Source organism: Thalassophryne amazonica, chromosome 19 (assembly GCF_902500255.1).
Source record: "Thalassophryne amazonica chromosome 19, fThaAma1.1, whole genome shotgun sequence".
NCBI lineage: Eukaryota > Metazoa > Chordata > Actinopteri > Batrachoidiformes > Batrachoididae > Thalassophryne > Thalassophryne amazonica.
Genome location: NC_047121.1, coordinates 19,555,886 through 19,579,646, shown reverse-complemented (window position 1 = coordinate 19,579,646; position 23,761 = coordinate 19,555,886). Strand labels below are relative to the sequence as shown.

At 44.1% G+C, this 23,761-nt stretch overlaps 1 protein-coding gene across 2 annotated transcripts in view; it reads right to left on the bottom strand.

Moving 5' to 3' along the window:
• The window catches only part of LOC117501102 (transcription factor IIIB 90 kDa subunit-like), a 307,385-nt gene that overhangs the window by 174,137 nt on the left and 109,487 nt on the right, over nucleotides 1-23,761 (bottom strand). For both annotated transcript variants that reach the window (XM_034159916.1, XM_034159914.1), the window contains exon 12: nucleotides 18,351-18,641. In XM_034159916.1, the coding sequence (XP_034015807.1) occupies nucleotides 18,351-18,641 (291 nt within the window). The remainder of the gene's footprint in view (nucleotides 1-18,350; nucleotides 18,642-23,761) is intronic.

Sequence of the window (23,761 nt, the reverse complement as noted above, 5' to 3'; positions counted from 1 at the left end):
GCTCAGACTCGTCAAAAAGCTTCTACCACACCCCAAACTGCTGAGAGCAGTGAATTTACTGCAGTAACTGCCTTTGGCGGAGCATGGATGGCAAAAAAGTTTGAAGACTTTTCAGCGATTGATCTCGTAGTCGTTTGTTTTCTTCATGAAGCCCACCACCATTAAACTCTTAAAAAAAAAACTACAAAAGGCCTTGTTGACTTCCACAGCTTCAGCTCTCAAATAGCCCCCCCCCCACAGAATGTATATACACACTCGACCAGCCCTCCATGATGTCACAAAGGTTTTCTTTTCTTTTTTTTATTTTTTCTTTGGGCAAAGAAGTTGAGTGCTGGTAAGAACAGTGTGACCCAGGTGGGACATATGAAGTCCTGACATGCCCCTATTTCACAAATAAGCAAAGCCAGACCAAGGCTAACTTTGATTCAGATCAAGGAATCAAGGAAATTTTATTGTCATATGCACAGAACAGAAGAACTTTCCTGCACAATGAAATGTGGCTACTGCATTTAACCCATCCTATTTGCCAGTAGGAGCAGAGGTCGCCATTAGGCGCCCGGGGACCAGCTCCAGATGTACATCCCTGCCTTGGTCAACAGCAGGGCTGAGCAAACCAACACCGACCCATAACAAACAACACACATAACACACAACACATAGGCCGGCCCGGTACATAAAACATATATATGAAGCAAAACACGAGGGAAAATGAGAAGAAAAAAAACCCCTCATAGCCGCTGCATTACACAGCGGCAATGAGGAAAAAAAAAAAAATCCCATCAGCACAAAAAACAATCACAGAGACAAAACAAGGACGACAACCGAGATTTGAAAGGACCAGTTTATCAGAACACTCCGGAAGGCAGCCAGTTTCGGCGCCGTCGACGGCCTTGTCTGACAGTCTGGGGGGGGGGGGGGGGGGGGGGGGGGGAAGGGAACAGCCCTGCGCAGGCTGAGAAAGTCCTGGACAGTCCACAGTTCACGTCAGAGCTGGAGAAGCTGAGGGGAGGGGGGAAGACCAGGGAGCGAGGTATAAGTGTTGTTCTTCTGAGGAGGAAGAGGTTTCTTATCACAGCAACCTTGAAGTGCAGCTGTATTTGGGGAAGCCAAATGAATAGCCAGATTAACAGACGCCTGAAAGATTCCACAGTTCTGAGAACAGAGTGGCTCTCAATGCATCTGAAATGTAGAATGTGGTCTTCACAGACGGTCATAGCGGGTTTCCAGGGCTGCAATCTTCCTAGAGATGTCATCCAACGCGCGGTTAATCCCCGCCGACTGCACAGCCACTGCCTTCCCAATCGAATCAATTATATAGGGCAGCTTGGAACGACCAATCAAAGCTGCTTCCACTTTCTTGATTTCCGGTAAACCAGCAGAGTGCCCGCACTACACATCAGAAAGCCGGTCACCACCAAGCCGAATATGTACACATCTTCAACGTCCTCCACAGAAAGCATGTAAAGGCACATGACCTGCCATCTCCTCCACGAGTCCATCACATAACCCATCACATGCGTCCCAGCAGGACAGGTCGGGTCCTCCGCACCCGAAGGTCTTGTAGAAAAAATAGCGTCAATTGCGTTCAGAGACCACTTTAACAGATCCATTTTTGTCGTTTCCAGAAGAGCAAAGCTGCAGCCTCACAGACAACACGCCACAAAAGCAGGAAAGATAAGGAGGGAGGGAGAAGAGAAAAGTGCGTCCATCTCAGTCGAGTGCAAGCTGGCAAAAAAAAAGATATTTGATTAATGCGTATTTTTGTGGACTGGGTGGCGGATGGGCGTGGGTATTAAAATGTTGGCCCAGCCAGTCACCAAGTTACCTGATAATTAGTGCTAACATACAAAATCAACAATACTAAAATATCACTCAAAGAAAATACTGGCGCACTGATTTCTTTGATGGTCTCTTACTACAACTAATGATTCAGAAAGCCACTTTACTACAGATATCTGAAATAAAACGCTCACAAAGCACAAATAGTCCATTTGAATGGGTCGGCTTCACAGTGACTACCAGCCATCGACTTCAGCACACAACTGTCACTCAAAGTGATCATGCCCCTAATTACTCCTAGCTTTATGGCTTAAAATATTTTCAACTGATGAGTCACTTACAAAAAATAAATACATAAATAAAGGAGTTAACTAGTTATAGAAACCAAAACCGGTTTGTACCCGTCTGTAAACACTTATTTCTGCTCTAAGGTTGGACATTTTAAGATGAGCTTCTATGGACAGTGCCTTGCTTTTGAAGCCAGCTTCAAGCAGCTGTCAAGGAACTGCAAGCTTTTCCCACTTCCACTCTGGCTTCATTTGTCACTACCGGAGGTTGTGGCTCGATTTTCCCCAGGTGGTTTCTGGCAATAAAAATGGGAGAATGGTTTGACAAGAGCTGCAGAGCTGTGTTCACAGAGGTATTTAAGGTCAAGGCAAACGTCATTGATTGAACTAAGTGCTCTGCTGAAAACTGTGTGACTCAATCAATGCTGCCACTAATGGCACAGGGCAGAGATCCCTGAAGGCATCGGCTGTAGACAAATGTGACAAAGTCGTCCGGAAGTGTTGGAGTAACAGCCTGTCTTCTGGCAGGCTGCTGGTCAGTCTCACTGCTCAAAGGCTTAGTTTTTCTTCTGACAGACAAAGTTAATAAAAATGCTATTACTCAGACAGGTTATCGATCAGGCCGATGGCTTAAATGAGAGTAAAATAAAAGAAATTAAATACGGATGCATGGCTGTAACTGACAGTATTTTCAAAATAGATACGCTGTACAAGGCTTGGCTGAAAACTCTGAAGGTTGACTATGAATTAGTAATGCCACGCTGTTCTTTCATTTTCATTTGACATATTCTTTGGATTGCCTAAAGTGTTCAGAGGTGATGGTACTATTATACCTAAAGTGACAGCAGGACTTATCCCAACATTGTGCAGTCTCTTGGTTTACTTTGCTGCAGGCATGAAGTAAAATATGTTAAGCTACTTTCGACAATTCTGTTTCCTAAACGTACTTTATAATAACGCCTTTTAATGTCAAAGCAGCTGCATTAACAATTTTTGCTGTGAATGTTCTGGCACCATGATGTCATACTAACGTGAGCAAACTTTACATGACTTAGACATGGTCAAAGATTTCTTTAAAATACAAACATGGCTTGATTTTGTCTCGAGCCATTTAGAAATCCATGTGTCCAAAATAGATTCTGCCACTAAAGATTTTATTTCTGCCTCATAGCCCCCTCTGCCTTCATGATCAGCTGCCCCACATACTGCATCTGACTGAGCTCAATTATGGCAATATTTATCCAGGTATGGCAATATTTGGAGTTGTGTAGATCTCACTGAAAGTTGACAAAAGAAATTATTCATTTTAATGGCATTACAATGTATCTACAGAATAAGGGTTCAACTCCCAAAGGCATTTCTGCTGACGTGGTTCCTACATTAGAGGAAAACGTAATGACAAGTGGGCAGCTGAATTTAAAAGGGGTAGAAAGAGAGAAAGCAACTTAATCAAGTGCTCTGCCCTCCACTAATAAGGTTTGCAGAACAGACACACACCCTGGTGTACACAGATGAAAGGTTCAGTCCTAATGACAAGGTACTCGGTTCACTTTCAACTTCAAAGATTGAGCCGAGGGAAGAGGGGGAGATATCCATTTTCGTCCCTCTCATATCCACTTCAATTAGCCGAAGCCTGAACCAAACCAGAATCAGCTTCAATCCACAGAATGTCCATCTGCAGCCATAGAACCAGGCGCCAAACAAAAACACAAAGCCAAGAGAATGCTGACCATGGACCTGCAGATACAAGAATTAAAAAAAAAAAAAAAAAAAATCTACAAACATATACGCACCACACACACACACACACACACACACAAATTGAAACATAATTAAACACATATGTCCCACAGTGCAAACCATACAAAAAAATAAGAAAATAAAGATGGTACATACAAGGTCTGTTAGAAAAGTAATGGACCTTTTAATTTTTTGCAAAAACTATATGGATTTGAATCATATGTGATTGCATCAGCCAAGCTTGAACCTTCGAGCGCATGCGTGAGTTTTTTTCACGCCTGTCAGTTGCGTCATTCGCCTGTGAGCACGCCTTGTGGGAGAAGTGGTCCAGCCCCCTCGTCGGATTTTCATTGTCAGGAAATTGGCTGATCGACTGCCGCTTTGCTTCATCAAAATTTTTTCAGAAAGTGTGAGAGACAGCCAAGTGGAAACCATTTGGAAAATTCAGATGGCTTTCAGTGAAGATCTTATGGGGATCACAGAAATTAAGGACAATTACAACTGGATTAAAGATGGCCCACAGTGGCAGGCTCAAATGACCAGATCATTTCAAAAGTGAACGCTTTGTTGATCCGGGACGTCGTCTGACTACCAGAGAAATGGCAAGACAGCTGGACATAGCACTTTTTCGGCACATTCCACTGTTACAGGAGTTTCTGTAATGGAAAGAGGAGCGGAGAAATTTGCCACGGAGCCGCTCATGGTGCGGGACGAAAGCACCTCCGTGTTGGTCTCACAGGACAAGCCCTTGCACCATTCAGAAAATTCAGACGGCTTTTGGTGGCTTTTCAGTCGTGTGAACTGCTTTTTTAGCAATCCTGTGAATCACTAAACTAGTATTTAGTTGTATAACCACAGTTTTTCATGATTTCTTCACATCTGTGAGGCATTAATTTTGTTGGTTTGGAACCAAGATTTTGCTCATTTACTAGTGTGCTGGGGGTCATTATCTTGTTGAAACACCCATTTCAAGGGCATGTCCTCTTCAGCATAAGGCAACATGACCTCTTCACGTATTTTGACATATCCAAACTGATCCATGATACCTGGTATGCGATATATAGGCCCAACACCATAGTAGGAGAAACATGCCCATACCATGCTTCACTGTCTTCACTGTGAACTGTGGCTTGAATTCAGAGTTTGGGGGTCATCTCACAAACTGTCTGCGGCCCTTGGACCCAAAAAGAACAATTTTACTCTCATCAGTCCACAAAATATTCCTCCATTTCTCTTTAGGCCAGTTGATGTGTTACAATGTGGCAAATTGTAACCTCTTCTGCACGTCTTTTATTTAACAGGGAGACTTTGCGGGGGATTCTTGCAAATAAATTAGCTTCACACAGGCGTCTTCTAACTGTCACGGCACTTACAGGTAACTCCAGACTGTCTTTGATCATCCTGGAGATGATCAGTGGGTGAGCCTTTGCCATTCTGGTTATTCTTCTATCCATTTTGATGGTTGTTTTCCGTTTTCTTCCACGCGTCTCTGGTTTTTTTTTGTCCATTTTAAAGCATTGGAGATCATTGTAGATGAACAGCCTATAATTTTTTGCACCTGCGTATAAGTTTTCCCCTCTCCAATCAACTTTTTAATCAAACTACGCTGTTCTTCTGAACAATGTCTTGAACGTCCCATTTTCCTCAGGCTTTCAAAGAGAAAAGCATGTTCAACAGGTGCTGGCTTCATCCTTACATAAGGGACACCTGATTCACACCTGTTTGTTCCACAAAATTGACGAACTCACTGACTGAATGCCACACTACTATTATTGTGAACACCCCCTTTTCTACTTTTTTTTTTACTAATAGCCCAATTTCATAGCCTTAAGATCTTTTCGTTATATTCCCATTAATAAATCAGCGATGAAATTGTCACAGACACTATGTTTGATCACATCTTCTTAGGGCTCAGTCATATGACACACGATGACAGCTGAACAAAGGAAAAAAGTCACAACGTCACAAATCGAGAAAAGGTAGATGAATGAGCCGGCACTTCTCCAATCACCGAAAAGCCTGCGAGTCCAGCGCGCGTAAAGGAATGAAACAAAACCGAAACTAACAAAAGAAATAAACAAAGCAAACGGTGACCTTGATGCTTTAAACAAAATCAAAACAAAACATATATGGTGACGTGACATGAGGGCGGGTATCAAACCGAGCACCAGCCTGTGATCATGTCTGCAGCACCTGCAAGTGCGAGATCTGGTTGTCTTCACCACAGGTTTGTCTTCACAACAACGTGTGCGCACACGCATGTCCCAGCCATCTGGCAGAGAGAGAAAGTAGTTTTCATTGAGCTGTTTAGAAACAGTTTACTGTTTACACAAGCGATCCCATGATCATTTGTGGAACGGTGCACGCACACTCCAGCCGCCTGTGGCTGGAATGTGCGTAAATAGTTACAGTAGTTGATAAAACATTCTTGCCGCTCTTGTTTCTGTATGACAACGTTGTTTTTCATCCCACACATGGACGAGTCACGTTCAGCTCGTCTGAGCTTTAGTTATTGATCTGTTCGGATATCGTCAGTGTTCGTGCAACACATCGGACTTGGGAGGTTGGACGAAGTTGGAGGACAATCAAACGGAACACTGACAGTACGGGAACTACACAAACGATGAGGAACCGTCAAGACAGAAAGCAAAATGGAATACAGACTAATTGAGATCGTCGTTGGGATTCCTTCACATTTTTCAACAGTTTAAAAATTCTGACGATGCATCAGCTACAGGAACGAAGCTGGACAGCGGTTAAATGATGTCTCCCAATGTCAACGGAAGTCCAGATTTCTTGTTTCGTTTTGGCTTTGGTGTCCTTCGTTAGTGCTGGGGGGATTAGCTGTAGCTTACATGTTCACCTGAGACAACCAGTCACTCAAAGCCAATCCTACCAGCCAATGAAGGTCACATTGTAGTGCGACGTGACTGCCTCTCTGTGCTCACAAGAGATGCAGTGTGTTGTGGGCCTGGGATTCTCATAATCAGTGACGGCTGAATGCATTCAGACAAACTTCACCACTAGCTGACACTAAACGTTACACATTGTAGCTTTAAGTAACTGAAGATGGCAGAGCCATGAGGTGAAGCAATCGTGAATTTGACGGATTGATGAACACAACTCAGATACAAACACAACACAATGACACAATATGAACAATGATGAACACAATAATGGAGCTTTTGCGCTGTGAAAAACGTGAAACCATGTCTTCCTCAAAAAATCTGCTGGCTTCTTCTTACTGCTCAGCTGTTTCCAATCATTTGTTGCTAAAAAGTGACAGGTGCTTCTTTGTGTGTCAGGGGAGGCACGTGGCTGTCTACACCCTCCCCAGGTTAAAACGTGTGACTTGGTGACAACTAGCGCAGTGCTGCAGAAATAGCAGACGTTCATAAAGACAGTTTGAGGTCAGCTGCTTGCATTAGAATCCCCAGAGCCATCTCACTGAGCCGTGCACACGCAGTTTGGCACCGTTCAAGCTTATTTATTCAAGATCAGCTTCAAGTCCCAAGAGCCCACAATTAAAATACTACAGTCAAACAAACATACTTCGATAAAGAGAGGAACCTAATGGAGGCACACGGCACATGGATGTCTGGTAGATGATTCAAGGTGAAGCCGTCCATCAGAAAGACCAATGGAATGAAATGAAACAAAAAAAGAAAAGCAGATTAAAAGCTCTGCAGAACGGAGTTTCTTCTGACTCCTTCAGTTTGCAGATTGTCAGGACTATTGATGCCTAACACTGATGTCACTGCATGGCATTAATGTTAGTTTTCAACCAAAACAGCTGCGATTCTCACTCCCAGCAGCCACGTTCTTTAAATAACAGGAGCACTTGCACTCATTCTTCTACTTATCGGCGCATTGGTCTTAAATTGAGGTGTGGTTAGCTGCAGTGCTGGTGTAGCCATTTTATACAGTCTGTAGAAGTTGTCTTTTGATGAAAAGACGAGCCGAAACTTCTCTCATTAAGACTCTGAGTCGAGTTTATTAACAGACTACCAACATGTCGCCGTAAGAATATATGGACTACAAACATGGCACCGCACGCCAACAGAAAGGCAGGCAAAAAAGAGCACGTCACCCGAACTCTTAAAAGGGACCACTCCTATTATATGAATCACATGGCACCTAACATAATACTCATAAGAAAGTGAATTATGCCATCAGTGTTGAGAGCACTACACATGCCCCCTCAGAATTCACTTTAACAGGACACCTGAACATAAAAAGAAAAGGAGGAGAGAAAATAAATGTATTAACGGTGTGGGGGGCGAATCAAACGTCCAGTGCGGCTCCGCCGCATGGGAGAAGGCGGAACCGCCCCTTCAGGGCTGTCTGCGGGGCTCCCCTGCGGCATGGTCGAGGGGCGGGGGGAAAAGGCAAAGGGGGTCTAGTCAGAGGCCGTCCTCGTTTCGGGGGTTGAGCCAACTCAACTGGCGTGGCCAGATCTAGGTCATCTGGCTTAAGGCGGTCCACAGAAATACACTCCAGTTTATCCCCAATGTCTACCACAAAGTGCTTGTTCCCAGTTTCCACGACACGGAAAGGGCCCTCGTAAGGCGGGCGGAGAGGTCCGTGGTGACCATCTGCTCGAATGAAAACATAGCCAACAGACTGTAGGCTACTGGGGACGTGAGAGTTCGGCAAACCGTGACAGGAAGTAGGAAGTGGAGCAAACAGCCTGGCATTATCCAACAGGCTGGAGCACTGGAATGTGGCTGACCAAGGGGCCGTGGTGTTAGGGACGAAATCCCCGGGGACCCGTAATGGCTGACCATAGACCAGCTCTGCGGAGGAGGCGCGAAGGTCTTCCTTCGGTGCTGTCCTGATGCCCAGCATGACCCATGGGAGTTTGTCAGACCAGGAACTGTCCTTCAGGCTAGCACGCAGGGAGGCTTTCATCGATCTGTGAAAACGTTCGCAGAGGCCATTACTCTGGGGGTGGTAGGCCGTGGTGCGGTGGAGTTTAACTCCCAAGCTACCTGCGACAGCGTTCCAAAGGTCAGAGGTAAATTGAACGCCCCGGTCCGAGGAAATGTCTGATGGGGTGCCAAAACGGCACACCCGGGAGCCAATAAATGCCCGTGCCACATCAGCTGATGTTATAGATGACAGTGGAACAGCCTCTGCCCACCGTGTGGTCCTGTCGACCATAGTGAGTAGATGAGTGTAACCCTGGGAGGGCGGAAGCGGGCCAACGAGGTCGATGTTGACGTGGTCGAAACGTCGTTCCGGCACTCAAAACTGTTCCAGTGGCGCTTTGGTGTGGCGGTGTACTTTGGCACGTTAAACAGGTGTTCGCCCAGTCTCTCATGTCCTTTTTGAGACCATGCCACACAAACTTGGTTGCCACCAGCCGTTGTGAGGCCTTGGTTCCAGGGTGTGAGAGGCCATGGATGGCATCAAAAACAGGTCGCCTCCACTTCGCAGGCACAACCGGCCTAGGAGAGCCCATGGAGACGTCGCAAAGCAGAGTGGTGCCAGCGTCGCCAAATGCCACATCCTGCAGCTGCAGCCCAGTAACGGATGAACGGCAAACCTGCACGTCCGGGTCTGTGGCCTGCTCTGCTGCCATGCTGTCGTAATCCAGGCCAAGGTGGACCGCCCCCGCAACAGCGCAGGAGAGGCAATCTGCGACATGGTTGTGCTTTCCAGAAAGGTGTGCAATGTCCGTCGTGAACTCCAAAATGTAAGTCAGCTGTCGCTGTTGCCTGCCCGACCATGGCTGAGTGACTTTGGACATGGCGAAAGTCAGAGGCTTGTGGTCCACAAAAACGGTGAACTGGCATCCCTCCAGCAGTGAACGAAAGTGTCGGATGGCGAGGTACACCCCAAGTAGCTCCCGATCGAAGGTGCTATACTTCCGTTCACTGGGACGCAACTGCCTGCTGAAAAAGGCGAGAGTCTGCCAGGCATTATCCACCCACTGCTCGTAAACCGCACCGACTGCATAGTCTGAGGTGTCCGTGGTAAGTGCGATTGGAGCGGAGGAGGATGGGCCAACATGGCAGCTTTAGCCAGGGCTGTCTTAGCGTCCGCAAAAGCCTTGTCTCTTTCCGGGCTCCAGCCCACAGTGTGCTTAGGCTTGCCGCCTTTCAGAGCCTCATACAAGGGCCGCATGATTTGGGCGGCCCTGGGGAGAAAACGGTGGTAGACGTTAACCATGCCTAGGAACTCCTGTAAGGCTTTGACAGTGAGTGGGCGTGAAAAAGTGGTGATGGCCTCCACTTTTGACGGAAGAGAAACGACCCCGTCCTTTGTGACTCTGTGCCCCAGAAAGTCTATGGTGGACAGGGCGAACTGGCACTTGGCTGAATTGATGATGAGCCCGTGCTCGGCAAGTCGCTCGAACAGAGTGCGTAGGTGCGAAAGGTGCTCTGAAGGTGATGAACTGGCCACCAGGATGTCGTCAAGGTACACAAACACGAAAGGCAGATCCAGTAACACAAAGTCCATGAGCCGCTGGAAAGTTTGAGCAGCATTCTTGAGGCCAAACGGGGTGCGCAGGAACTCAAACAAACCAAACGGCGTGATCACAGCTGTTTTTGGGATGTCGAGAGGGTGTACGGGCACTTGATGGTATCCTCTGATCAGGTCCACTTTTGACAAAATGACCTTACCAGCCAGGTGCGCTGAAAATCCTGGATGTGCGGTACTGGATAGCGGTCAGGCGTTGTCGCGTCGTTGAGCCGTCGGTAGTCCACGCAAGGGCGCCAGCCCCCCCCCCCCCCCCCCCCGGCTTGGGGACGAGGTGCAGGGGGGAGGCCCAAGGACTGTTGGAGCGACGAACAATCCCCAGGCGCTCCATGGACTCGAACTCTGTCTTGGCCACGGCAAGCTTGTTCGGCTCGAGACGTCGAGCGCGGGCATATACAGGTGGGCCAGTGGTGTCAATGTGATGCTCGACACCGTGCTTGGCCGTGGAAGAGGAGAAAGTGGGCTGTGTGAGTGCTGGGAACTCGGCGAGCAGATGCTGGAAACTGTCCGTGACAGAGAGCAGGCTGGAGAAGTGCAGTGCATCGGAGTCGTTGAGGAAGCATGCATACGAACAGAAAGTTACGGCGTCGATCAAGCGCTGATTTTTAACGTCCACCAACAGTCCATATGCACACAAAAAGTCTGACCCTAAGAGGGGAACGGCTACTTTGGCAGTCACAAAGTCCCAGCTAAAGCGTTGGCCCCCAAAACACAGTTCAACATGCCTTGTGCCGTACGTACGGATGGGGCTACCATTGGCGGCTTCCATGGGGGGGCCGTGGTTGTCAGCTACCACGTCCACCTGTGAAGCAGGCAGTAGACTCCGCTGTGCCCCTGTGTCGCAGAGGAAACATTGGTCAGAGACGGAGTCATGGATGAAGAGCAGCCTGCCGGCATGGCCGACGCTCACGGCCACTAGTGAGCGCCGGCCGTGGCGTTTCCCACTCCACTGAAGCTGCATGGAGAACGGCATCGTTTGGCCTTGGGGCCAAATCTGGCATGGTAGAAGCACACACCTGAAGACCGCTGCCGACGCGGGGCTGCTGCTGCGATGAACATATGATCATCCGGTACCTCTGATACAACACCAGCAGGGAGAAGGGCGGCTGCGCAGGGTTGTTGACTCGCCAGGAAACACTTGTCAGCCTCAGCAGCCAGTGCTCTGCAATCAGTGCTGGCAGTGTTGGCCAAAGCAGCTCTCACATGAGCAGGCAGTTGGCGTAGGAAAAGGTGGAGGAAAAGGAAATCTGGCTTGTTGTCGCCAAGCAGGTCGAGCATTCTGTCCATTAGCTCTGAAGGCTTGCTGTCACCGAGCCCTTGAAGACCGAAAAGCCTATTGGCCCTCTCAGCGTCAGACAGTTCGAATGTTCGAAGTAAGTATTCCTTCAGAGTTTCATACTTGTCCGTCAGAGGAGGACTTTTAAGAAGGCTCACCACTCTTGATGCCGTAGAACTTCCGAGGGCAGATACTACGTAGTAGTATTTAGTTTCGTCAGTGGAGATCTGACGCAAGGCAAACTGTGCTTCAGTCTGAGCAAACCAGGCCGAAGCAGAAGATTCCCAGAATTCGGGGAGCTTGAGAGACACAGCGTTGGCAGTCATGACGATCTGGATACGTCCAGCAGACAAACGTCGGGGTCACCAGTGTAGAAGTTGTCTTTTGATGAAAAGACGAGCCGAAACTTCTCTCATTAAGACTCTTTGAGTCGAGTTTATTAACAGACTACCAACATGTTGCCGTAAGAATATATGGACTACAAACATGGCGCCGCGCGCCAACAGAAAGGCAGGCAAAAAAACAGCACGTCACCCGAACTCTTAAAGGGACCACTCCTATTATATGAATCACATGGCACCTAACAGAATACTCATAAGAAAGTGAATTATGCCATCAGTGTTGAGAGCACTACAGTCCTTCCATTTTAGAGACCGTAGGTAATTGGACACACTAATATAAGCATTATCGCTACTGTTAGTGATGTGATAGACCATAGTTGATTAGTGATCCATCCAGACTTCCCCACACGGTTTGACATGCTTATGAACCATGAATTGCAAAGTATAAATAATAGTGTTAAATACACATTTTATTGTTAGAGTGACTGATTTTTAAAGTAACTGTGTAAATCTTAATGCAGAGCTGCAGAAAAATAAAAGTAGCTTTGCCGTCACATAAACAAAACATGTTAAATGTTGACTGCTGCTGTTCCCTTGCACTCACCTGGTGCAGGTTTGAAACGTCGGTGTCCAAACACAGAAAGACTCAATCTGAAATATCAGGAGTTGAGGACAGAGTAGGTGTGCGGCAGCCTGCCTGTGCGGTCCGGATTAAACTCAAACTCAACTCAAACTTTATTTCTAAAGCACATTAAAATGAAAGTAGTCGCCCAAAGTGCTGTACAACAGTGGACACCAGGTTACATCCAATAATAAGTAAATTAATGAATTAAAAATAACCATTTACAGCAGGTGATAAAAAAAAAAAAAAAAAAAAAAAAAAAAAAAAATCAAACAGAGGTGGACCTACTCATTTCAGAAACACCAGGGAAAAGAAGTGGGTTTTTAGGGAGGATTTAAAAGACTCTAGGGTCAGAAATGATCTAATATGGAAGGGGACTGTTCCAAAGCTTGGATGCAGCTGCCGCAAAGGCCCTGCTACCTCTAGTCTGTGGTCTGGGTTTTGGCACCTCCAACAACAGTTGGTCAGAAGACCTTAAGGCTCTGGCTGGGGTGTAGTGATGCAGAAGCTCGGAGAGGTGCACAGGGTCCAGGCCATTAAGAGCTTTAAAAACATCAAAAGAAGGTTAAAATCAATACAATATTGGACACGGAGCCAGTGCAGGGAAGGGAGGTCAAGACTGGCATGATCACACTTTCTCTTGCCCAAGAGAAGACGAGCAGCAGCATTTTCAGCGGCGGTTCAGAGAGGACTGGTCCAAGCCAACATACAGGGAGTTACAATAATCCAACCTGCTTGTAAGGAAGGCATGAATAACCTTCTTTAGGTCGATCCAAGAAGAATAGTACTTAGTCTTGGCTAAAAGATGAAATTGGAAAAAACTTGTTTTAACAACAGCGCTGATTTGCTCATCAAATTTAAAATGGCTGTCAAAAATCACCCCAAAGTTCCTTACACAGGACCAAATGTTGGAACTCAGGGGGCCCAGGATATTAGCAGAGAAGGCTGTGGAAGAGTTTCCTCCAAACAAGATCATCTCCGCCTTGGAATCATTAAGATTTAGCAAATAAGCCCTCATTCCTGATTTAACCTCAATCAAACAATAAAATAATGACTGCAATGTGTCATTGCCTAACGACCTTAGTGACAGGTAAATCTGGACATAGTCAGCAAAGCAATGAAAAGAAATTTCATATTTTCTAAAAACACCACCAAGGGTCAACATATACAAAAGAAAAAGAATAGGGCCTAAGATGAAGCCTTGAGGGACTCCACAGGTCAGTGGGGCCACATCTGAAGAAAAGTGCCCAACTGCACAGAAAAGGTCCGCTCTGTGAGGTAGGACCTGAATCAGCTGAGACCAGAACCTGTAATGCCCACACACTGCTCGAGACGATGCAGCAGGATCGCGTGGTCCATTGTGTCAAAGGCAGCTGAGAGGTCTAAAAAGTATCAGGACAGCAAGGAACCAAGTGTGAGGAGTGATTTTTCCCAAACTTTACAGAGTGCTGTGCCTGTCTGGGAGGACTCTGTGCAACCATGCAGCAGCAGTCAGGCAGTGTAGCGTGTTTTGCCTGGCACTTCAGTACAGTGTGAAAATGATCTATTTTATTTTAAAGTATTAAAACTTTGAATGCCTTGTTTTCATTCAGGATCATAGGCAAAAGTCTGTTGATTTCATTGTTCTGCTACTAATCTTCACTTCGTGAGCCAGCTTTCTGAGACAAGTCAGGGGACAGACACATGACCATTTTCAATAGGCACGTGCATCTCTCCCTTACAGAATGATACGATATGCATCTACATGAATGGGCTATGACAATATTCAGGAACAGCACTTTTTATTTTTATTATGGAACAATTCTATTCAATGCAATCTGATACAATTCTTATTTTATGTGAACATTCATTTTCCATGATGAATTAAAAGAATTCAAAAGATGCATCGCTTCACTTCAAATGCATATTTCATGAAAAAAGCAGGTCTGCGCTACTGTACAGCAAAAACACTGCCGCTGCCTCTGCTCACCTTTTGTTCACCACTGGGGGCAGCGCCATATACAGTAGCAGAAAGAGCAACATAGAAGAAGCCCAGAATTAGAAGCCAGCTGTTGTTAACGCAGCATATCTGTCCCATTCTGAACAGGTAGAAAAGTATGGACAAACTGAAGTGAATGTAAAGTTCAAATGGGTACATTTATCAATTATGCCACCTACTACTGCAAAACATATTGATTTTGTCTTTATGTTGCATAAATAGCACATCATACCGTGCATCCGGAAAGTATTCACAGCACTTCACCTTTTCCACATTTTCTTATGTTATAGCTTTATTCCAGAATGGAGTAAATTCATTTTTCCTCTCAAAATTCTACTCACAACTACCACATAATGACATGATTTTTTTTATTATTATTATTATTTTTGCACAATTATTAAAAATAAAAAACTAAGAAATCACATGTTATTATTCACACCCTTTGCTCAATACTTTGTTGATGCACCATTGGCAGCAATTAAAGCCTTCTTGAATATGATGCCACAAGCTTGGCGCACCTATTTTTTGGCAGTTTTGCCCATTCTTCTTTGCAGCACCTCTCAAGCTCCATCTGGTTGGATGGGGAGCATCGGTGTACAAACATTTTCAGATCTCTCCAGAGATGTTCAATCAGGTTCAGGTCTGGGCTCTGGCTGGGCCACTCAAGGACAGTCACAGAGTTGTCCTGAAGTCACTCCTTTGGCATCTTGCCTGTGCATTTAGGGACATTGCCTTGCTGAAAGATGAACCTTTGCCCCAATCTGAAGTCAAGAGCACTCTGGAGCAGGTTTTCATCCAGGATGTCTCTGTACATTGCTGCATTCAGCTTTCTCTCAATCCTGACTAGTTTCTCAGTTCCTGCTGCTGAAAAACATCCTCACAGCATGATGCTGCCACCACCATGCTTCACTGTAGAGATGGTGCCTGGTTTCTTCAAAACAAGAGGCCTGGCAATTCACACCAAAGAGTTCAATCTTTGTCTCATCAGACCACAGAGTTTTATTTCTCATGGTCTGAGAGTCCATCAGGTGCCTTTTGGCAAACTCCAGGCAGGCTGCCATGTGCCTTTTACTAAGGAGTGGCTTCCATCTGGCCACTCTACCTTACAGGCCTGATTGGTGGATTGGTGCAGAGATGGTTGACCTTCTGGAAGGTTCTCCTCTCTCCACAGAGGAATGCTGGAGCTCTGACAGAGTGACCACGAGGTTCTTGGTCACTCATTTAGATAAATCATTAAGAAATTTAAACAGTATGGTACTGTATGCCACAGATGCCTGGTAGGTAGCTCTCAAAAACTGAGTGACCATGCAATGAAAGAAAACTAGTGACGGAAGTGACCAAGACATCCATGACAACTGTAAACGACTTTCGGGTTTCATTGGCTCTGAGAGGAGAAACTGCATAGTGCTGTTTTTCCATAGTGCACCACCAGTTCTATAGCTTTGTGATGGAGCAGATTAGCTCAGCTGTAACAAGACGGTATCTGCATTTCAAACGGCGAAATGGCTGAAATTTTATTTATTTATTTATTTTAAACACAGTTTTATGCTTTTCATGGACCAAAAGTAACCAAACAATCCAGCAATCAATTTTTAAGCATGTTGTATGAAATCCTTCCTCTGATGGAAGCCTCGGGCCTCACAACACACTGGTTTTTAAACCCCAGGTGAAGCTCTGTCAAGCTTCTGCTCCAGATACTTTCACTTCCTGCAGTGGTTGGCAGCATTCTGCCTTCAGCCCATGAACCCCATGTAACTGGCCAGTGCAGAGCATTCAACTTTGTTGGCTTGAAAAGTATTGAATTTCTTTTATAGTGAGCTTCTGGTCATTTTCAGATTTGAAGCATCTGACTGGGAATGAACAGATAACACACAACAGCCCTAAACAGAATATATCCTGCTGTTTTTTATCAGCAGTCAAATCAAAGGTCTCATCTCTCCGTAGAATGTTGTTCCAACACTGTACAGGCCTTTTGTTTTTTCTTCCCTCAAGCAAACTAGTCTGGTCTTCCCGTTGCTGAGGTTTATACCTTACTGTGGACCCTTTGAATTGATTCTGGCAAAATTTTCTCATTACTGCTGACTCTAAAATTGTTAATGTTTTCTTCATCAGGGAAGGAATTCTCCTGTCATCCAACAAATCCATTTCTGTAGCCTCCCATGCATTTGATGTTCTTGAGTTATGGGTTCCTTCGAAGAATGTACGAAATAACTGATTTTGAGACAGAATCAAGTTTTTGGCACCTGTCTAATTTGTTTTCTTTGCTCAGCCTGATGTATTTGTATTATCAGTGAACAGCAAACATATAATAAATGCAAATATAAGAGCTAAAATCAAGTTTATACCCATCATCTGCTTAAATTTAAATGAAATGAGGAAATCTTACACAGCAGGTAGGTGTTCAACTACTTTTGGTCCATTAAACATGAAGGGAACACATGTAGAGCGCTGTAAAATCCATGCTTGTATGCCTACAAAATATGTATTAGGGAGCTACGACCACTACCTTTGCACCCCCCCCTCCCCCCAGGACTAAACCACACCAACTGTTTTAGGTTCCTTAGATGACCACAAAACACAATCAGGATGTTCCCAAAAATAAAAACTGGCCAAAGATTCAATGGCAAAACCATTGCAGGTCACAGCAAACTCACTTGTGCCTAAATTCATTCATGGGTTTAAGATTCAAATGGCGTCCAAAATGGCCACCAATAGACCTTTATCATTAAAATACATAGTAGGAACAAACAATCGATTTAATAATGACAGAAATCATTGGTGTTTAAGTGAAAAAACCCTATTTTGGTGGCCATCTTGGACGCTATCTTGGATAACTGGCTTAAGGCCAGTTTTTATTTTTGGGAACATCCTGATTGTGTTTTGGGGTCATCTAAGAAACCTAAAAAAGTTGGTTTGGTTTAGTCCTGGAGGGGAAGCAAAGGTCGTGGTCATAGCTCCCCTAGTAATAACTGATTTGGATGTAAACACAACTGGTAGTTCACAGTTTGAAGTCATACTTGATTACTTGCGTTCAACGCAAGCAAGGTATGGCAGATCAAAATCCGGGATACAAAATATCCGCACTGGTGCAATATAGACACTTGGGTCTTAGTCCGGGACGAACGTACACTCACAAAAAGGAAAGTGATACGACAATCTAGTCATTCTTCCAAACTTTCTGGATGGAGTGACAATAATGCTTCATTTTCTTTCTGCCACAATCACTTTTGGGATATCTGGTGTATTCCACCACTGTTTGAGTCGAGTACATACCACAAATTTTGTCATCACTAGATTTGCTGTTGGTAACATCTTGCAGCTTTTCTGCCACCTCAAAGACACAAAATTAGCCAAATATGTTTGTCTGTGTGTTATCGAGGCATATCATTCTTAGCAGAGTGACATGAACCCAAAATTACACACATGGCTCAGCTACATTCAATCTGGAGCAGAGTTAATGATTCACCACAATTACAACAATTAAACCTAAAAAAGCATTTTTCAAAGTAATTATGGGTTATTATAGTGATACAATTATAACCAGACACAGTCACACATCAGTAGCATCACTGCAGTATCCAAAATCAGATGGTCCTTAAGTGAATTAGAGCTTTAATAGAGATGATTGTCAAATTGAATAAAGTGGAACCGTAAAAGCACCAAGACTCTCAAATTACTCACCTCTTACTGTATGCATCACCGATATCCATTACATAGCAACACAACCCCCTATCCTCCTTTGAAAAATACTTTGCACAATGCAAGCAGATGTTGAAGAAAACATCTCAGAAAATCAAACATCAATACACATTAAAGTGCATTAAAATAAACAAAAGCTTACTTGAGTTGCACTCAGAGGCCTCTTTCACACCTTCAGCACAGTCACTGACGATGTCAGAAAGACGCAGTGTGGCTGCCGTCGCCATCTGGCCCAGGATGGACTCCACCGATGGACCCTTTCGCTTTGGGAAACCGCCCTCCAGCTCCTCGGGTGTTGACTCTAGTTTCACCAGAGTCTCCAACGTCAGCTCATTAAGGTCTTTGCCAAAGTGTTCAGCCACATTCTTCAGCACTTCTTCCACATCTTCATCTAGTTCCTCATCATCCCCAGCGTCACTGTTGTTTTCACAGTCTGGGAGCAGAATATCAAATTAGTGTTGCATTCAGCTGTTGAGCACTTTCACAACTGATGAGTTTGAGACAAACATCACTAAACTAAGAGATTTGTGAGAAAGCTCACAAAACACCTGCTTTGCCGTACTAATTGCTTACACGTATTATATTATACTTCTTCATGAATGAGTGAAAAAGCAAAACATTTTCTTAAAAAAATACAACTCACTGATAAAATACCCTCGGCCGAATGAGCATGGTCTTCTTTATAATTTACAGTTGTTTATTTGGTATCCCAGTACAATATGCATATATACACACATCCATTTGATGCTTATCTGATCCTATACCAAGCAAAACTGTTTAAGGACCTGTGGCCCACTCTTGGGCAAACTGTGCTGGAAATGATTAATCTCTCATTAACCTCTGGACCTGTTCCCAAATGTTTCAAATCTGCAGTGATTAAACCATTAATTAAGAAATCTAATCTTGACCCTAGTATATTGAAAAACTATAGGTCAATATCTTTTTGAGCCACTGCAGTCTGCTTTTAGAAAATATCATTCCACAGAAACGGCTCTCACTAAAGTGGTGAATAATCTTCTGCTTGCAATGGATTCGGAGGCCACTATGGTTCTGGTGCTGTTAGATCTTAGTGCTGCGTTTGAAACCGTGGATCATCATATTCTACTCAATGGGCTGGGGAATCAATCAATCAATCAATTTTTTTTATATATAGCGCCAAATCACAACAAACAGTTGCCCCAAGGCGCTTTATATTGTAAGGCAAGGCCATACAATAATGATGTAAAACCCCAACGGTCAAAACGACCCCCTGTGAGCAAGCACTTGGCTACAGTGGAAGGAAAAACTCCCTTTTAACAGGAAGAAACCTCCAGCAGAACCAGGCTCAGGGAGGGGCAGTCTTCTGCTGGGACTGGTTGGGGCTGAGGGAGAGAACCAGGAAAAAGACATGCTGTGGAGGGGAGCAGAGATCGATCACTAATGATTAAATGCAGAGTGGTGCATACAGAGCAAAAGAGAAAGAAACAGTGCATCATGGGAACCCCCCAGCAGTCTACGTCTATAGCAGCATAACTAAGGGATGGTTCAGGGTCACCTGATCCAGCCCTAACTATAAGCTTTAGCAAAAAGGAAAGTTTTAAGCCTAATCTTAAAAGTAGAGAGGGTGTCTGTCTCCCTGATCTGAATTGGGAGCTGGTTCCACAGGAGAGGAGCCTGAAAGCTGAAGGCTCTGCCTCCCATTCTACTCTTACAAACCCTAGGAACTACAAGTAAGCCTGCAGTCTGAGAGCGAAGCGCTCTATTGGGGTGATATGGTACTACGAGGTCCCTAAGATAAGATGGGACCTGATTATTCAAAACCTTATAAGTAAGAAGAAGAATTTTAAATTCTATTCTAGAATTAACAGGAAGCCAATGAAGAGAGGCCAATATGGGTGAGATATGCTCTCTCCTTCTAGTCCCCGTCAGCACTCTAGCTGCAGCATTTTGAATTAACTGAAGGCTTTTTAGGGAACTTTTAGGACAACCTGATAATAATGAATTACAATAGTCCAGCCTAGAGGAAATAAATGCATGAATTAGTTTTTCAGCATCACTCTGAGACAAGACCTTTCTGATTTTAGAGATATTGCGTAAATGCAAAAAAGCAGTCCTACATATTTGTTTAATATGCGCTTTGAATGACATATCCTGATCAAAAATGACTCCAAGATTTCTCACAGTATTACTAGAGGTCAGGGTAATGCCATCCAGAGTAAGGATCTGGTTAGACACCATGTTTCTAAGATTTGTGGGGCCAAGTACAATAACTTCAGTTTTATCTGAGTTTAAAAGCAGGAAATTAGAGGTCATCCATGTCTTTATGTCTGTAAGACAATCCTGCAGTTTAGCTAATTGGTGTGTGTCCTCTGGCTTAATGGATAGATAAAGCTGGGTATCATCTGCGTAACAATGAAAATTTAAGCAATACCGTCTAATAATACTGCCTACGGGAAGCATATATAAAGTGAATAAAATTGGTCCTAGCACAGAACCTTGTGGAACTCCATAATTAACTTTAGTCTGTGAAGAAGATTCCCCATTTACATGAACAAATTGTAATCTATTAGACAAATATGATTCAAACCACCGCAGCGCAGTGCCTTTAATACCTATGGCATGCTCTAATCTCTGTAATAAAATTTTATGGTCAACAGTATCAAAAGCAGCACTGAGGTCTAACAGAACAAGCACAGAGATGAGTCCACTGTCCGAGGCCATAAGAAGATCATTTGTAACCTTCACTAATGCTGTTTCTGTACTATGATGAATTCTAAAACCTGACTGAAACTCTTCAAATAGACCATTCCTCTGCATATGATCAGTTAGCTGTTTTACAACTACCCTTTCAAGAATTTTTGAGAGAAAAGGAAGGTTGGAGATTGGCCTATAATTAGCTAAGATAGCTGGGTCAAGTGATGGCTTTTTAAGTAATGGTTTAATTACTGCCACCTTAAAAGCCTGTGGTACATAGCCAACTAACAAAGATAGATTGATCATATTTAAGATCGAAGCATTAAATAATGGTAGGGCTTCCTTGAGCAGCCTGGTAGGAATGGGGTCTAATAAACATGTTGATGGTTTGGATGAAGTAACTAATGAAAATAACTCAGACAGAACAATCGGAGAGAAAGAGTCTAACCAAATACCGGCATCACTGAAAGCAGCCAAAGATAACGATACGTCTTTGGGATGGTTATGAGTAATTTTTTCTCTAATAGTTAAAATTTTGTTAGCAAAGAAAGTCATGAAGTCATTACTAGTTAAAGTTAATGGAATACTCAGCTCAATAGAGCTCTGACTCTTTGTCAGCCTGGCTACAGTGCTGAAAAGAAACCTGGGGTTGTTCTTATTTTCTTCAATTAGTGATGAGTAGAAAGATGTCCTAGCTTTACGGAGGGCTTTTTTATAGAGCAACAGACTCTTTTTCCAGGCTAAGTGAAGATCTTCTAAATTAGTGAGACGCCATTTCCTCTCCAACTTACGGGTTATCTGCTTTAAGCTACGAGTTTGAGAGTTATACCATGGAGTCAGACACTTCTGATTTAAAGCTCTCTTTTTCAGAGGAGCTACAGCATCCAAAGTTGTCTTCAATGAGGATGTAAAACTATTGACGAGATACTCTATCTCCCTTACAGAGTTTAGGTAGCTACTCTGCACTGTGTTGTTATATGGCATTAGAGAACATAAAGAAGGAATCATATCCTTAAACCTAGTTACAGCGCTTTCTGAAAGACTTCTAGTGTAATGAAACTTATTCCCTACTGCTGGGTAGTCCATCAGAGTAAATGTAAATGTTATTAAAAAATGATCAGACAGAAGGGAGTTTTCAGGGAATACTGTTAAGTCTTCTATTTCCATACCATAAGTCAGAACAAGATCTAAGATATGATTAAAGTGGTGGGTGGACTCATTTACTTTTTGAGCAAAGCCAATAGAGTCTAATAATAGATTAAATGCAGTGTTGAGGCTGTCATTCTCAGCATCTGTGTGGATGTTAAAATCGCCCACTATAATTATCTTATCTGAGCTAAGCACTAAGTCAGACAAAAGGTCTGAAAATTCACAGAGAAACTCACAGTAACGACCAGGTGGACGATAGATAATAACAAATAAAACTGGTTTTTGGGACTTCCAATTTGGATGGACAAGACTAAGAGACAAGCTTTCAAATGAATTAAAGCTCTGTCTGGGTTTTTGATTAATTAATAAGCTGGAATGGAAGATTGCTGCTAATCCACCGCCCCGGCCCGTGCTACGAGCGTTCTGACAGTTAGTGTGACTCGGGGGTGTTGACTCATTTAAACTAACATATTCATCCTGCTGTAACCAGGTTTCTGTTAGGCAGAATAAATCAATATGTTGATCAATTATTATATCATTTACCAACAGGGACTTAGAAGAGAGAGACCTAATGTTAAATAGACCACATTTAACTGTTTTAGTCTGTGGTGCAGTTGAAGGTGCTATATTATTTTTTCTTTTTGAATTTTTATGCTTAAATAGATTTTTGCTGGTTATTGGTAGTCTGGGAGCAGGCACCGTCTCTACGGGGATGGGGTAATGAGGGGATGGCAGGGGGAGAGAAGCTGCAGAGAGGTGTGTAAGACTACAACTCTGCTTCCTGGAATCATTTTAGGATTACTGGGAATGGCCTTGCATGGTTGACATCATACCTGACCAGTCATTCTCACTACGTTTTGTACAACTCTACCTCTAACCTTAGTCACATTAAATTTGGGGTTCCACTGGTGTCCGTCTTAGGCCCCCTGCCTTTCTCCCTTAATACAGCACCCCTTGGGCACATACTGCGGCATTTTGGGATTACCTTTCATTGCTATGCTGATGATACTCAGTTATACATGCCGATAACTGCTGGTAATGTCTAGCAATTTCATACTTTTAAACTCTGACAAGACTGAAATGGTAAAAGTGGTAAATGGACTGCATTTATATAGCGCATTTCCATCTGCATCAGATGCTCAAAGCGCTTTACAATAATGCCTCACATTCAACCCGATCTCAGGCTGCTGCCATACAAGGCACTCACTTCACACTGGAAGCAACTCTGGGATTAAGGACTTTGCCCAAGGGCCCTTAGTGATTTTCTGGTCAGACTGGGATTTGAACCAAGGATCCTCTGATCCACTAGACCATAACCTCACCATGAAACGATGGTTCTTGGTCCAGTGAGACATCTGCATCAATTTGACCAGCTAACGCTTAGCCTAGGCTTGTGTGTCATACATCACACTGACAAAGTGAGGAACCTTGGGGTAATTTTTAATCCTACGTTGTCCTTTGATCTCCACATTAGAGATATTACAAGGACTGCTTTCTTCCACCTGCGAAATATAGCAAAGATTCATAACATCCTGTCTATGGCTGATGGTGAGACCCTGATTCATGCGTTTATCTCTTCTAGATTGGACTACTGCAATGTTCTATTTTCTGGTTTACCACAGTCCAGCATTAGGGCTCTCCAACTGGTTCAAAATGCTGCAGCCAGACTTTGACAGGAAGCAGAAAGTTTGACCACATTACACCCATTTTGACATCTCTTCACTGGCTTCC